We start from the raw sequence: 17,677 nt of genomic DNA, 5'->3' as shown, positions 1-17,677 counted from the left end.
TTGATTCTGACAAAGGGACACATGATGCCTTGGCTCCATTTTACTTTTTATTTGTTTTCTTATATATTTTTAAGAACTTAATGAAGCATAACTGAAGCATCCAATAAACTGCATATTTAAAGTGAACACTTTGATTGGTTTTGACATATATGTACACTCCTGAAACCATCGACAACAACACAGAGAATATATCCATGTCCCCCCAAAAGTTTCCTCATGTCCCTTTGTAGTTTCTCTCTCCATCTCGTTCCTCACTCCCACCACCCCCATCCTCAGGTAACCATTGATCTGCTTTCTGTCATTATAAACTAGTTGTCCCTTCTAGAATTTTGTATGAATGGGACAATACAGAATGTACTCCTTTTTTTGGTCTGTCTTCTTATACTCAGCATAATTTCGAGATTTATCCATGCCATTGTGTTTATCAAGGATTCATCCCTTTTTATTGCTAAATAGTATTCCATTATCTGGATATACTACAATCATTTTTTAATCATTCATTTGTGATGGGCATTTGAGTTGTTTCTAATTTGGGTATATTACAAGTAAAGCTCCTACAAACATTCATATACAAGTCTATGCATAGAAACATGCCTTCCTTTCTCTTTGATAAATAACCGAGCGGAATGGCTGGGTCGTATGGTAGGTGTATGTTTACCTTTTTTAGAAACTGCAGAATGATTTTCCAAAGTGACTGTACAGTGTTTTATTTCCACCAGCAGTGTATGAGAGTTTCAGTTGCTCTACATCCTTACCAATTATTGATAGGGTCAGTCTTTAGCCATTCTGGTAAGTATGCAGTGGTGTCTCATTGTGGCTTTAATTTGCATTTCCTTAATGCCTAATGATGTTGATCATCTTTTCCTGTCCTATTAGCCATCTGTGTATCTTCTTTGGTGAAATGTATTCAAGTCTTTTACTGGGTCGTTTTACCACTTTTGAGTTTTGAGAGTTCTTTATGCACAGTTGTTAAGTCCTTTATCATATATGTGACTTACAAATATATTCTCCCAGTCTGTAACAGGTCTTTTAATTTTCTTAAGAAGGTCTTTTGAAGGGAACCCCATTTTTTTCTTATTCCTAGGCTAATTGTTGGGGGATATAATTTAAATAATGCATTTTGAGTTTCCTAAGAACACCCTACACAGGGAATTATAAAGTAAAGCAAAAATTTTGAAACAGAATGCCAACTGAAACCAAATTTACTGATTTGGTGATAATTGTTTGATGGGAACAAGTTTTTGGAGTACTGTCCATCAAGTCAATTAACAAATTAAGTGATTAACGTAGTCCTGCTAAATTAAGAGTACATTTCTGTGCTGGCAATTCTAGTCCAATCTCAGAGTCTGATTGTTTTAAACTAACTATTCTAAGAGATTTTAGACAATTAAACTGATACTTATAAAGCAACAATTAACGTTGAGAAAAAAAAGGATAAATTCATAAAACAATTTCTTTTTCAGGCTCAATAAGCATCGGTACAACAGATTTAGAGAAAATGTTTGCAATTAGCAAGACCTGGTTCTGGGTGCCCTTCACCTTCCGACTCCACTACCAGCTGTTGACTCTCTGTCTCATAACTAGACTAGTCGACCCAGAAGTCCGTATCAGTGAGGGCCTTGCCTTCTCTGCTGGACAGACCTCAAGTGTGTCACATACAGAATTGGACCAGCATGGCTGCTGGACATCCCTCAGGAAGGGTAGTGGCTATGGTAGGTCCTCATGTAATCAAATAGGCTCCTGTGTAATTAAAAACCATTTCACATTCATTATCTGATCTAAACCACACACAAGCACACAAAAAAAAACCTATGAAGAAGGCTTGCATGTTTCCAGGTACTGATTTACTATTCATCTATCTCTTTGGTACAGTATTCATTCAAATATATCACGCATTTTTATTGGGTTATTTTCTTATTGTTGAGTTTTGAGAGTATTTTTAAATATATTCTAGTCACAAGTCCTTTATCAGATATGTGATTTGTAAATAGTTTCTCCCAGACTGTGGCATGTTCTTTTCATTTTCTTCAGAGCATTTTATAAACAAGTTCCTTCATCAGATATATCTCAGGACCTAAAACTGCCTAATGACACCCAAAATTCCTAAATACCAGCTTTGTTAAGTGCGAGAAATACCATACAAATGTACACTGATATTACCCTGTATCTACATGTCCATATGGTTAGGCAATAGTTACGTAATATTTATGTTAACCAAGATGTTCGCCAGGACCTTCAAACTGCTTAAGAGTAGATAAAACTGCTCGACCCCCTAATCCATGTCCTCTCCACGATTTCCTTGGGAGGTAATTGGGTGGAGGTGGGAAGTGGCTCTGTTGTCATGGCTCTGCCTTCTGTCCCCACTGATGTGGTTCACGTATGGACGTCTAGCCACTGTCTGCTTGTTTCCCCATATCATTTCAACCCTGGACACGCTATGATTTCTGCACACATGGGGACTTTGTGTGGGTAGCCACCTCTACTGAAGGTTTGAAGAAGACGGAGGACAGGATTTCATCACATCAGTGCACATAGTTTCAAGTTGCCTGTGAGACATCCTTGTTCTTAAAAGTCCTTTGTTTGCCCTCATCAGAAAATTTTCACTGCTGCCTTATTCCAGGGAGCATCAGAGCTCCAAGACCATCGGCTGTGTTTCTCTCTCTTTCCTCCTTAAAAACAGACACACAAAAACATGCTATTGATGTTGTGCTGTCTTTTGTGTTGCCATTCCCACAACCTCAAGATCTCACCTTGTATCTCAAGAGGCCCATTTGATATTTTTCTAAACAAGTGCTTTCCTAGGGAGGTATTCTGGTGCCAGCTCAAATAATCACTTCACTCCTCATATGTAGCTATCTATGAAGATATGCTGCCTTATATGTGGCATAGTTGTTTAACATATGCAAATACTCAAACATGCGGTTTTAGGTTAACCTCTGTCATTCTTATTAGAATTAATATTAATTGTCATTTATCCTATACCATGATGAACATACTTTTGATATTCTGGATGGACCAGAATGCTCAGCAGTGGCACAGTTATTCACAATTCTGCAGAAGAAGCCTCTCCTCTGTCCTCTGGTCCCCTGGACACACACAGAGGAGGCCTTTCCAGGGCTGCCCCAGCCTCTCGCTTTCTCGGCCAGTTTAGCTGTTCGGCCCGGGTGAACTACTTTTTAAATTTTTAAATTTTTTTACTTTTTATTTTTTTTAACATCTTTATTGGAGTATAATTGCTTTACAATGGTGTGTTAGTTTCTGCTGTATAACAAAGTGAATCAGCTATACATATACATATATCCCCATATCTCCTCCCTCTTGCATCTAACTCCCACCCTCCCTCTCCCACCCCTCTAGGTGGTCACAAAGCACCGAGCTGATCTCCCTGTGCTATGCGGCTGCTTCCCACTAGCTATTTTACATTTGGTAGTATATATATGTCAATGCTACTCTCTCACTTCGTCCCAGCTTACCCTTCCCCCTCCCAGTGTCCTCAAGTCCATTCTCTACGTCTGCGTCTTTATTCCTGTCCTGCCCCTAGGTTCATTAGAACAATTTTTTTTTTAGATTCCATATATACGTGTTAGCGTATGGTATTTGTTTGTCTCCTTCTGACTTACTTCACTCTGTATGACAGACTCTAGGTCCATTCACCTCACTACAAATAACTCAATTTCATTTCTTTTTATGGCTGAGTAATATTCCATTGTATATATGTGCCCCATCTTCTTTATCCATTCATCTGTCGATGGACACTTAGGTGGCTTCCATGTCCTGGCTATTGTAAATAGAGCTGCCATGAACATTGTGGTACATGACTCTTTGAATTATGGTTTTCTCAGGGTATATGCCCAGAAGTGGGATTGCTGGGATGTATGGTAGTTCTATTTTTAGTGTTTTAAGGAACCTCCATACTGTTCTCCATAGTGGCTGTATCAGTTTACATTCCCACCAACAGTGCAAGAGGGTTCCCTTTTCTCCACACCCTCTCCAGCATTTATTGTGTGTAGATTTTTTGATGATGGCCATTCTGACTGGTGTGAGGTGATACCTCATTGTGGTTTTGATTTGCATTTCTCTAATGATTAGTGATGTTGAGCATCCTTTCATGTGTTTGTTGGCAATCTGTATATCTTTGGAGAAATGTCTACTTAGGTCTTCTGCCCAGTTTTGGATTGGGTTGTTTGTTCTTTTGATATTGAGCTGCATGAGCTGCTTGTATATTTTGGAGATTAATCCTTTGTCAATTGCTTCATTTGCAAATATTTTCTCCCATTCTGAGGGTTGTCTTTTCGTCTTGTTTATGGTTTCCTTTGCTGTGCAAAAGCTTTTAAGTTTCATTAGGTCCCATTTGTTTATTTTTGTTTTTATTTCCCTTTCTCTAGGAGGTGGGTCAAAAAGGATCTTGCTGTGATTTATGTCATAGAGTGTTCTGCCTAAGTTTTCCTCTAAGAGTTTTATAGTGTCTGGCCTTACATTTAGGTCTCTGATCCATCTTGAGTTTATTTTTGTGTAAGGTGTTAGGAAGTGTTCTAACTTCATTCTTTTACATGTAGCTGTCCAGTTTTCCCAGCACCACTTATTGAAGAGGGTATCTTTTCTCCATTGTATATTCTTGCCTCCTTTATCAAAGATAAGGTGACCATATGTGCGTGGGTTTATCTCTGGGTTTTCTATCCTGTTGATAGGATAGAAAACCCAAATATATCCATTGATCTATATTTCTGTTTTTGTGTCAGTACCACACTGTCTTGATTACTGTACTTTTGTAGTATAGTCTGAAGTCAGGGAGCCTGATTCCTCCAGCCCCATTTTTCTTTCTCAAGATTGCTTTGGCTATTTGGGGTCTTTTGTGTTTCCATACAAATTGTGAAATTTTTTGTTCTAGTTCTGTGAAAAATGCCATTGGTAGTTTGATAGGGATTGCACTGAATCTGTAAATTGCTTTGAGTAGTATAGTCATTTTCACAATGGAGACCAGGCAAACTTCTTTAGCATCCTCTTGGCTGCTCTAGGCATGCCTTTCACTCTGCATTTTGATGTACTGATCTTGTTTTTGACTCCTAGGCAAAAGGAAGCACGGCTGTGGAAGGGCTTTTGGCAGAACTGGGGTGTGGAGTCTCAGACTGTGGGGAGTTGGGGAGAGAGGGAAAGTTATCATTTTACAGGACCTTGCCTGGCTTGGGAGGACAACAACAGCAGCAGACCCACCAGCATGGCACTTCTCTGTCCCACAGCTGGTGTTTTACCCAACTTGAGTCAGAAGGGGGAGCCCCGAGTTCATTGTCTGCAGGATAGTGTCTGCTCTGAAACTTTTGACTAACATTTCTTCTCAAAGCTGAATCCCTTAAAGGGAACACAGACTTCTGTGCTGCTCTAGGAGAAAACTCTTAGATACAAATAATGTTGTATGTGATTCTTCCCTTTGTAATTCTTTTTTAACCTCCACTCACTAGCTATATGAGTGGGGGCAGTTACTAAACCCCTTGGAGACTTAGTTTTCTGTAAAAAGCAATAATGGAATTGTGCCTACCTGAGGGGTGCTTGTGAAGAGGACTAAATCCAGTTACATAGGTAGGAGCTCAGCTCAGTGCCTGGATGGTAGCTGCTAATGACAGGAACAATCAAAAATTCAGATTCCCAAAGGGTTCACTACAAAGACAGAAACCCAGCCACACTGGCCAGGTTCCAAAGAGCTCCTAGGGAAAATTTATTTTCTCAGGGTAAGCCCTGGAGTAAGTCAGTGCCCCCTCTCTCCCACCTGAATTTCCCTTTCTCCCATGCTTCCTGGTTTTTCACTTGGCCTAAAACAACTTAATCTGCTGCACCTGTCTTGGATTTGACTTTAGAGAGTATGTAGCTTCAGAGATGCAGAGCGGCGGAAAAAACAGATAGGATAGTCCCGGAATTCTGTATGAACAGGGAAGGGGGAACCAGGAGCAGACTTGCTTTTCTGAAAAAAAAATGGGGAGAAAACCTAGCCAGACAGCAGGGGTATCAGGCAGAGTTCTTTCTCCCTCTGGTGTCTGTACCCTGGAAGCCGACAGAGACCCCAGCTCTCCTAAGACACCCATACATCTTGGCTGTACCATGAAGAGTAAAATAAAGGGACTGCTACTTAACAGTGTCACAGAAGTGCCTGGGACTTCTCACTCTTAGGCTTGGCCAGAGGAGGGGGATGGGCACGTAAATATTTTAAAATCCTGTGGGGCATGGGGAGGGAAGCAGAGCATCCCACAGATAATAGGGATGAGTTTAGGACAAACACAAGAGCCGAAATATTCCCCTGGTTACCGTGACAGCCAGTCAAATTCTAACTTTAGGGCCAAAGAGCCTGGGGTACTGTGTAGAAGCAGTAGGCACCCCTGCTTCTAGTTCCACAGTCACTTACTTGGCTCTCCCATTTTAATTCTGTAGAGGCTCAGGCCACATTTCTTCTCCTAAAATCCCATCCCCTTATCATCTTTTACCTTGTATATTCCACGTGGCTTCCTTGTATTTCAAATTCCTTAAAGGCAGGGCTCAGAAATTCTACTATTCTGCAGGCTCATTTTACAAAGAACATCTCCTAGGTGCTCTGCAATTTTTAATATGACAGTTACATAAATCAAATTGAAATGAAAGCTGCCATGTTGACTTTTGTTTCATAAAAAGTTTATTTCCCATGGTAAAAGTTTAAATAAATAAATAATGTATAAATTAATTTTAAAAAAGGTTAAAGTCTTTAACTGTCCTTTCAAATCCAGTGCATTGCCTGTCAGTTACTTAAAGAACCTCCGCTGGTTGAAGAGCCTGACATCATTGGAAGCATTGTCCGTTCCCAGAGCCACAGGGGGGAGATCTTCAATTGTGGAGGTAATCTGTAAGGCGGTTAAGGAAGGAAAAGTTCCTGAGGATTTCCACTCGCACTACTGTCCAGGCACAGTTGCTGTACTCCTTGGACTTCAGGTACTGCACGATCTGCAAGTAATATTTCTTCAGGTGAAGAATGGTCATGTATACCCCGGTGAAGTTTTCCTTCTCCATTTTTTCCTCCAGGATTGTCTCCAGACGATCCATCTGCCCATAGACTTCCACAAGGAGCTTCTCAGTGATGGTCTCAGTCCAGCCAGTGCTAGAGAAATTTCTTCTGAGAATGCCAAAGATCTGCTGGAGCATCTCATAGATGACCAATACAGCGTCTTCCTTCTGGAACTGCTGTGGTTGCTTAATCTCCTCAGGGACCTCGAAGTCCATCCTGTCCTCGAGGCAATGTTGAGGCGTTCCAGGTAACTGCCGCAGGAGTTTCTGACATGCCAAATTGCTGCTCCTTTGTTGGAATCGAAGCAATCTGTAGCTCATGGAAAGAGCTGTGGTGGAGAAACACAACAGGAGAGCAATTTGGAGGATGCACCTGTGGGTCATGATGAAAACAGGAACAGCGTTACCTGGTCTACTACTAGATGCTGAAGCCAAGTCTTCAAGAGTTTGCAGTGTGAATGTCCTTTCTCCATGAGTGTGGACTACTTATACAGGACGGCCCTCCACTCTTTCTGTTGGAGAGGAATTTCCCACTTTCAGTTCTCCCTTTCAGTTTTCCTATGTCACTTAACTTATTAGTTGTCTCTAAAATTCTTTTTCTTTAAGCTCCTTGTTATTTTCTTTTATATATATTAGGGGGGAAAATATATACAAACAGTGAGGATTTCTAATGTTTTGTAAAGTTTCAGTGAATTGCTAAATGCTAAAGAAAAAAATAAGCCAAATCATTTTGAACTTGACTATTACAGGGTTCTTTCATCTGGAAAGGATTTTCTTTTTCTTTTTGCATATTTTGAGATTTGGGAGGCGGTCTTTGTAAGAGAGTTTTCTTTTTCCTAAGAATTAGGTTTAATTCCCAATACACTATTACAAATCAATAAATACATGCAGTTTACTATTTTTAAAAAGACACCTATTTTTCTTCTATCTAAAATAGACTGATGTCAGACTAAGTTGATCTGAATTTTATTTGTAGGGCCTTAACCATAAGCAGCGAGACATCATATAACTTTTTCAGCCTTAATTTATTGCTTTATCTGGCAATCTCAGCTATCCAGAATATAACTGAAAACTAGAAATTAAGTAATATCTCTAAGCAGGCAAAATGAATGTTACATGGGCCATGCATAAAAGTCCATGGTTCCTCTTTAGGGGGCCTTTGTGACCATTATTGAGGGCCAATGTATTTTTTGTACATACTTCTAACAATCTAAATGTCTGATTTTCTATTTGCATGCAAATATATACCTCATATTAAAAGGAGGTCCAGAAGGAAAATAGAGGAAAACAATCAAGTAATCAGGGGATTTTACTATTGAGACAAGTTGTTCTAGCTCAATATTTCTGAGACCATTTTTGAATTTGAGTTTAGTAACTGATTTTGATAAGAGAGGACTCAGTAAAAAGAATCAAATTATGATTTTTTTGTCCTGCTTATATAGACAGGGAGATGTAGAGTACATTTTTAAAGATTTCAAGACAAAAATAAGTTATAATAATTATGATATTTAAAGTAATAACTTCCAGTTTTCAGGAAACTTTGCATTATCTTTCAGCCTGAATTTACTAAATCCACACTGTGGGCAACTGTAGCATGAGCTGCTGCAGATTGTAATCCTCACTCTCATGGATCATACAGTTAAGCAGCGGACAAGAACATTTATCAAAGAAATACACAAAACTAAAAATGCAATGGTAACAAGTGTTACAGAGGAGGGGTAAGTGATATTGTGGGTACCTATGATATAAGGGGACCTATGATATAAGGACATAATGTAGTAGAAGAAATCAGAGAAGACTGCCCTGAGGTAATGACACTGGAGCTAAAATCAGAAGGAAGGTCAGATGGGACTGCATGTGCAAAGGCCCTGTGGTGGGAGGATGCATGGTAAGGTAAAGGACTAGACTGAAGACCACTGTGATTTTCAAGTCAGAGAGTGGTCAGAGAATGTTTGTACCTGGATTTTTCCCCATGATAAGAAGATAGCTGGGAGAACAAAAAAATAAACTCAAAATGGATTAAAGACCTAAATGTAAGGCCAGACACTATAAAACTCTTAGAGGAAAACATAGGCAGAACACTCTATGACATAAATCACAGCAAGATCCTTTTTGACCCACCTCCTAGAGAAAGGGAAATAAAAACAAAAATAAACAAATGGGACCTAATGAAACTTAAAAGCTTTTGCACAGCAAAGGAAACCATAAACAAGACGAAAAGACAACCCTCAGAATGGGAGAAAATATTTGCAAATGAAGCAATTGACAAAGGATTAATCTCCAAAATATACAAGCAGCTCATGCAGCTCAATATCAAAAGAACAAACAACCCAATCCAAAACTGGGCAGAAGACCTAAATAGACATTTCTCCAAAGATATACAGATTGCCAACAAACACATGAAAGGATGCTCAACATCACTAATCATTAGAGAAATGCAAATCAAAACCACAATGAGGTATCACCTCACACCAGTCAGAATGGCCATCATCAAAAAATCTACACACAATAAATGCTGGAGAGGGTGTGGAGAAAAGGGAACCCTCTTGCACTGTTGGTGGGAATGTAAACTGATACAGCCACTATGGAGAACAGTATGGAGGTTCCTTAAAACACTAAAAATAGAACTACCATACATCCCAGCAATCCCACTTCTGGGCATATACCCTGAGAAAACCATAATTCAAAGAGTCATGTACCACAATGTTCATGGCAGCTCTATTTACAATAGCCAGGACATGGAAGCCACCTAAGTGTCCATCGACAGATGAATGGATAAAGAAGATGGGGCACATATATACAATGGAATATTACTCAGCCATAAAAAGAAACGAAATTGAGTTATTTGTAGTGAGGTGAATGGACCTAGAGTCTGTCATACAGAGTGAAGTAAGTCAGAAGGAGACAAACAAATACCATACGCTAACACATATATATGGAATCTAAAAAAAAAATTGTTCTAATGAACCTAGGGGCAGGACAGGAATAAAGACGCAGACGTAGAGAATGGACTTGAGGACACTGGGAGGGGGAAGGGTAAGCTGGGACGAAGTGAGAGAGTAGCATTGACATATATATACTACCAAATGTAAAATAGCTAGTGGGAAGCAGCCGCATAGCACAGGGAGATCAGCTCGGTGCTTTGTGACCACCTAGAGGGGTGGGAGAGGGAGGGTGGGAGTTAGATGCAAGAGGGAGGAGATATGGGGATATATGTGTATGTAGAGCTGATTCACTTTGTAATAAAGCAGAAACTAACACACCATTGTAAAGCAATTATACTCCAATAAAGATGTTTAAAAAAAAAAGGATAGCTGGGAGATAGGATTATTACACATTTTCAAAATTTAGTGCACTTTATTTGTTTGAAAGAATTTAATTAAGGTTACTAAATTTTTAGACTTTCTTTTGTTTTATTCACGTCTAAATTTTTTTCTATAATGACCATATGTTACGTGTGCCATTAGAAGACAAAAAGCACCTAGTTATATTCAAAAGCAGGACACAAAATTGTACATACTATGCAACTATGTAGAAGTATGTAGAGAAAAAAATTAATAAAAGGAAATATACCAATATTTTAATAGTGATTATGTTTGATTTGTGAAACTAAAGGGTGATTTTTTTTTTGCGTGGTTTTTCAATTTTCCACAGTGAATGTATTCTTTCATTATTGATTAATCTACAGTAAAGAAACCATAAACCCAGCATTTCTGGTTACTCTGCGTCTTATGTGGGTTTCATTCTCTCTGGCCTTTTGATCTTTGCATGCCAGCTCTGAACAGAATGTCAGCCATCTCATGAGTTCTGCACAATGGATTTTGGAAAAAGCAACATCATCTCTCAGCTGTTCCACCTTTTTTTTTTTTTAATTTATTTATTTTTGGCTGTGTTGGGTCTTCGTTGCTGTGAGCAGGCTTTCTCTAGTTGCAGTGAGCGGGGGCTACTCTTCATTGCGGTGTGCGGGCTTCTCATTGTCGTGGCTTCTCTTGTTGCGGAGCACGGGCTCTAGGCATGCAGGCTTCAGTAGTTGTGGCACGTGGGCTCAGTAGTTGTGGCTTGCGGGCTCTAGAGCTCAGTCTCAGTAGTTGTGGCGCACGGGCTTAGTTGCTCCGTGGCATGTGGGATATTCCCGGGCCAGGGCTCGAACCCGTGTCCCCTGCATTGGCAGGCGGATTCTTAACCACTGTGTCACCATGGAAGCCCCCATATATGTAATTTAAAATTTTCTAGTAGCCACATCAAAAGAGTAAAAAGAAACAAGTGAAGTTAATTTTAACTGTATATTTTATTTATCACCATATATCCAAATATTTTCATTTCAACATGTACCAATATAAAATTATTAATGAGATAGTTACATTCTTCTTTTTCACACTGCCTTCAAAATACTTTTACAGTCATAGTACAGCTCAGTTGGGACTCGTCAAGTGCTCAGTTGGCCGCATGTGGTCGATGACTACCATGGTGGACAGCACAGCTGAAGACAGAGGGAGCAGCACGAACAGAGCCAGGAGAATGGACGAGTTTGCAGGGAGCACATAGAAGGAGCTTCAAATCGTGGACAAGCTCTGTGCTAAGAGTCAAGGGGATTGAGGGTGGAAAAATCAGCTCGAGATGTATTGTGGAGGCTCTTGAATACCAGAGTGCGGCGTTTGTACTTAATTCAAGAGGTCTTCGGGCAGAGAGGGCACTATGTTTTGCTCTGGGCAGAAGAATAGGCAGAAATGTTGGAGGTGAACTGAAGCAGGGAAAAGTCCCACCCAGGGGATCTCATGGCTGTAGAGGCTGAAAATAAAGATGATAGCTAAGGAACTGGAAGAAGGGGGGAGGATACAGAATTATAAAAAAAGAATTCTTTTTTCTGGTTTCTTCCCTTTGTCTTCTTTCCAATTTCTGCTGTTGTGTTCATGAGGTGCTTCCTAATACTTCTCTTCCAATTACCTTTTTGAAGTTTCTCCTGAGGATCGGGTGATACTCACTGCAGAAGTCCACTTATGAATGGGTTAAAATCTGTTCCTTTGGAAGACACCATCTTTCTGTTTGTGTGTTTGTTTCATTTCCCCTAATTTATTTGAGTTTTATCAAAATAACCAGGAAAATTCATATAGCCTTATCTCTGTCAGGGAGATCTATTTTTTAGACTGGCCTAATATATACCTGCATTGCAAGAATGAATGCGCTGGCCCTTTTCTTTCATCTTGTCCTCTGTCGTTGGAAGCCATTTTTCACTTCCTCCCTCTGTGGAGACTTTTCTCTGTGCATTCTCTCCTACCAGCTTTCTGCGGTCCAGAGAACTACTTCCGGTCCCTGTATCAGTTTCTTCTGGTTAATGAGGTTTTTCAGAGAGGCAGAGTGACATTTAGAAAGTAAAACTTGAACGATGTTTCTAACCATTTGACATCTTTTGAATTTGGAACTGCTTTGCTATAAACCTCAGAGACAGAAAGAGTTTCCTTCTCTTTTTTGATACAATTATCTATGGAGGAAAACTGTCTCTAGAAATCAACATTACAGTTGTCTTCTCTCTTCCTCATCTCTTCAAGTACTTTTTCAACAAAAAAGGCCCTATAAAAAATGATAAATTAGACAAGATGAAGAGTTAGGGAGAAGTTCGTGAGCAGTGGCAAAACAGAAATTAAGGCAAAAAACAATCTTTCAGGGATATCTTGGAAGAGGCAACAACGTGTATATTAAGAGAGTGTTTTGATACGTAAGGGGAGAATTCCCCATTCCTCCTTCTGAAAAACAAAAAGGTTTACATAATATACATAGAAAGTCATGCACAAATGTCAAGTATACAATCAACAAATCATAAAATATAAACTTCTGCACACCTTTGAAACCACAAACTAAGTGAAGACATAAACACTACCAACAGACATAAACACTACCTGGCCCTTTTCCCCTCCCCCATCACATTGCGGTGCCCCTCTCTCCTCCCCCATCACATTGCGGTGCCCCTCTCTCCTCCCCCATCACATTGCGGTGCCCCTCTCTCCTCCCCCATCACATTGCGGTGCTCCTCTCTCCTCCCCCATCACTAAGCTCCTCCCCCAGCGTCACTATTGCCTTTTAACAGCCTAGATTCTGCCTGTTTTTGAACTTTGTATGAACGACTTCTTTCACTCAGTAGTATGTCTGTGAGATTCATCTATGTTTTTGTGTGCAGTTATAGTTCATTAATTTGCAGGAACGTGTCATATCCATGTAGAAATGCCACAGTGTTTTATCTTTTCCACTACTGATAAACATCTGGAATTTTTTCCTCCTGATTTTGTCATTATAATTAATTTTGCTATGAAAAACCTTGTTTGTATCTTTCGGTGCACATTTGTACAGCCTTCTGTTGGCTATATACCTAAGATGAAGTAAATGGGTCATAGAATATGCATATGTTCAGATTTAGCAGTTAATAACAAACATATTTTCCAAATGTTTGTACCAATATATATTCTCACTATCAATGTATGGGATGTCAGTTGCATTACACTCTTGCCAACACTTGGTATTGCCAGTCTGCTTAATTTTAGCCATTCTAGTTATGCATAGTGATATCGCATTACAGTTTTAATTCGTATTCCCTGATTATTAACAAGGTTCAGCACATTTTCATATGCTTATTGATCATTTGGCTATTTTCTTCCTTAAGGGCCTATTCAAATCTCTTGCTGACTGTCTCAGATATTTTTTTCATTATCTACAGATGATGTAATTGTGTACATACAAACTACAAAAGAATACATAAACTATTAGAATTTTAAAATGAATTAAGCAATGTCATTGAAAATAAGATCAATATTAAAAATCAATCACCTCTTTTTATACTAGCAATAAAAAATTGGAAAATGACATTTAAAAATGATACCATTGATGGGACTTTACTGGTGGCACAGTGGTTAAGAATCTGCCTGGCAATGCAGGGGACACGGGTTTGAGCCCTGGTCCGGGAAGATCCCACATGCCGTGGAGCAACTAAGCCCGTGCACCACAACTACTGAGATTTTGTTCTAGAGCCCGCGAGCCACGACTTCTGAGCCCACCTGCCACAACTACTGAAGCCCGTGCACCTAGAGCCCATGCTCCGCAACAAGAGAAGCCACCGCAATGAGAAGCCCATGCACTGCAACGAAGAGTAGCCCTGCTCGCCACAACTAGAGAAAGCCCGCATGCAGCAACGAAGACCCAACACAGCCATAAATAAATAAATAAATATTAAACAATAAAAAATAAAATAAAAATAATACCATTGACAATAACATAAAACGTCTACTACTGAGAAACTGTCATAGCCAGGAGGAGCCTAAGGAGACATAGTAATTAAAGGTAATGTGGCACATTCTAAATGACATCCCAGAACAGAAAAAGAACATTAGGTAAAAACTAAGGAGATCTGAATAAAGTGTGGACTTTAATTTTTTAAAAAACTAGCATTGACAGGGCAAGTTATCTTCACCTTGGGCCTCTAAGTACAAGTCTATAGTTGAATTTTTGATTCAAATAAGATGGCCAGAAACCAGTGAAAGATATAACATTTTTTTTCTCTTACACTGAGGTTGTGTTTTTTTTTTCACCTTGACCATCAATGAAGATTAAGCAACTTCTCCAACTTATTCTTTTTGTAAGTGAGCAACGGACATGTAAGCCCGTGATGAGGCGGTGAGCATCAGTGAGTAGGGAAATCAGAGTCTGCAATAGGAGACTGCTAAGGCCAGCCTCCTCCTGAAAGACACACATTCATTTAGTGAACAAATATTTATTTAGCAAACATTTCTGAACCACTTCATAAAGAAAAAAAAGCAAATATTGCCATTTCATTGGACTATTCTAAAAATGTCTCTCAGTGAAGTTTTGCTGCTGGCTTGATTATATATCTTGCACAGTCTTTCTGAGGTTTATTTCAACATATTTATGCTTTATTATTGTTGCAAGTATGAATGAAATGATTTTTTCATTACATTTTCTAATTTTTAATGGACTAATGTTTCGTTACATTTTCATACACACACACACACACACACACATGAAAATAACTAATTTTGGTTTTTTATCCAGCCAACTTTGCAAACACTATGTCTAAATGTTTTTGGTTGATTTTTCAAATTTTTAGATAAACAAATACATTGCCTGCAAGTAAAAAAATTAAAGGACTGAAAATCTCAAGTGTGATGACCATATGGAGCAACTGCTGTTTGGTGTGTAAATTTGTACAACTACTTAAAAAACATTATCTAGCAAAGTTGAAAATATGCATGGCCTATGACCCAATAAGTCGACTCTTAGCACTTACCCTGGAAAAAAATCATGTAAATATGCATCAGGATATAAGTAAAGAATATTCATAGCAGCATTATTCATAATAGTCCCAAACTAGAAACAGCCCAAATATCCCTTAAAATTGTATGGATAAATATGTTGTTATCTGTGCTTATAAGAGGGTTGTTAATTAACAATGAAAAGTAAGAACCACAACTGTATGGACAAATAGGGATAAATCTCACAAACACAGTGGTGAGTGAAAGAAACTCAACTCCAAAGCATACATATTCCATTTATATAAAATTTTAAAATAGGCAAAAGTAGACTGTATTTTAGGGTAAAATTATAAAGAAAAGTGAGGAAGTGATTACCATAAAATTCAGGATAGTGGTCACCTTTAATGAGGAGGGTAGGAGTTATGTTCACGAAGGGGTGCACAGGATTGTGATCGGTGGTGAGGCTTCCAGAATGTTGCAAAATCTGAGTGTTTTTATTGGTTGGTAGTTACATGAGTATTTGCTTTAATTATTCTAAAATTTGTGCTACTGTTCTGTGCACTTTTGTGTATGATTGTTATACTTAATAATAAAAGAGGTTAGTAAACAAGAATCAAAACTGTGCACGTATACTTACTCTTATCTAAATCATTTAACTGATAATCCTGAACAATAGCAACCACAAGAGTATAATGTTTTCCCATACTTCTTACTTGTCTAAATTATAATGAAAATAAGCAGAATTGGACAATAGGAAGAAGACGAACAGAAATTCAAACTCACTCTGAGCAGTAAGTATCCTTTCAATCTGGTATGATAAATGTATATGAGTGGCTCTCAAAGTGTGGTCTGAGGACCCCAGGGGTTCCCAGATACTCTTTCTGGGGTCTTCAAGATCATCCATTTTCCAACTGCATGTCTGTGTGAGACTGGATTTCCTTCAAAGACTTGAATCAGAGCGATGCATCACAACAGATTGAATGCAGTGCAGATATGAGAACCCACCTGTCTTCTATTAAGCCAGGCATTAAAGAGATTTGCAAAACTTTAAGACTTTTTCGTTAATTTTTTTTTATTTTGGAAACTGTAGTTATTTTTCATAAAAGTGTGTTTTTATGTTAAGATATAATGGGTTTTTGTTATTTTTAAAAGACTAAATATTTAAAGCATTCTCAGTTTTAATTTCTAACATGGTAAATACCAATGAATATAACCTGTATAAATACAATCTCTTTAAGGTCTCAATAATTTTCAGAGTATCAGTGGGTCTTGAGACCAAAACATTTGCAAACTGCTGATGTTGATAATATTTACAAGTACCTATTTGGGTGGTTAACTAAAGATGAGTATTATGGGTTTACAATAACATTCGTCTTTTTCTTAATTGCTTGTTGTATTCAAATCGCAGGATAACAAATGTGACACTTTTTCCTGACCTTGGGTAACAACTGTGGTGTGAAATTACATTTGGAGTAAAGTCCATTGAAAAAGGCTGAGGCTGGGAGGTAATGAGGGCACAGAAGAGGAGGAAGAGCTTGGTTCCAAAACAATACTCTCCACACTCATCAGCGGTAATCTCACCAAGTCCTAATTTCACTGGAGAAATTTTGCTCAGTGGCCTAGAGCGTTCCTGTGAAACTTAGGGACCACGATGGAGAAGTCCGTATCCAGCCTGAGGGAAGAGTCTGTCTTCCCAGTCTTCCACCTGTGGCCTCGCTTTCACCCTCACTCAGCACCTGAGGCTGATTCTGCCCAAGCTGGGGCTTCCCTGTACCCACAGCCAACAGCTGGCGAGGCACAGACCTCTACCTTCAGGCCTCCGAACTGGTGTGAAGAGGTTGAATATGCAGATAAGATCTAAGTGCCACTGGTTTCAGCCTCTTCTCTCTTCCCCTTTCTCACACCCTGGATGTCTTGTCACAGGCCTTTGACTAGACTCATTCCACAGTTTTTGTCCTGCTCACTTCAGCATGCAGCTGGGACTAGGCCACTTGTCTCGGGGCCCTGCCTAGTTCTAGCGAACTCCCCCAGCACATGCACCACCAGAGGATCTTACACTCTGCACCCCCCGTCACCCTCAGAATGCTCCCATCAAAAGGTTGATGGCCCAGGGACATGCGGGAGCTGCCCATCCCGTGTCTCTCACTGTTTGCTGCCAGGACCCCGCTGCTGCTGGACACTCCAGATTGGCCCTCTCTGAGCATGCCCCCATCTGCATCAAGCCTGGGTTTACTTTTCCCTTCAAATACCAGGCCATTCTCTGAGCTGGACTTACTTAATTCTTACAGTCACTCTCAGGGGTGGATTGAGCCAGGCCAGCCTAAGGTTGAGAAGAGAATTAAATGGGCAACACATTTCCAGCAGCTGCTGAACAAGCATCAGCTGCCTTCCCTCTGCTAACA

At 39.4% G+C, this 17,677-nt stretch overlaps 1 protein-coding gene across 1 annotated transcript; it reads right to left on the bottom strand.

Moving 5' to 3' along the window:
• Positions 1 to 6,843: 6,843 nt before the first annotated feature.
• On the bottom strand, positions 6,844 to 7,404 carry IFNB1 (interferon beta 1). The gene has a single exon (XM_036856425.1). It carries the CDS (start codon positions 7,402 to 7,404, stop codon positions 6,844 to 6,846), a length of 561 nt encoding a protein of 186 aa, XP_036712320.1.
• Positions 7,405 to 17,677: the final 10,273 nt, after the last annotated feature.

This window comes from Balaenoptera musculus, chromosome 6 (assembly GCF_009873245.2).
Source record: "Balaenoptera musculus isolate JJ_BM4_2016_0621 chromosome 6, mBalMus1.pri.v3, whole genome shotgun sequence".
NCBI classification, from domain to species: Eukaryota; Metazoa; Chordata; class Mammalia; order Artiodactyla; family Balaenopteridae; genus Balaenoptera; species Balaenoptera musculus.
Note: the sequence above shows the minus strand (reverse complement) of the source record. Positions and strands in the feature narration are given on the sequence as shown.

What these genes read in the sequence shown, in the direction of transcription:
- IFNB1 (XM_036856425.1), bottom strand. Translation starts at nt 7,404, where the DNA reads ATGACCCACAGGTGCATCCTCCAAATTGCTCTCCTGTTGTGTTTCTCC.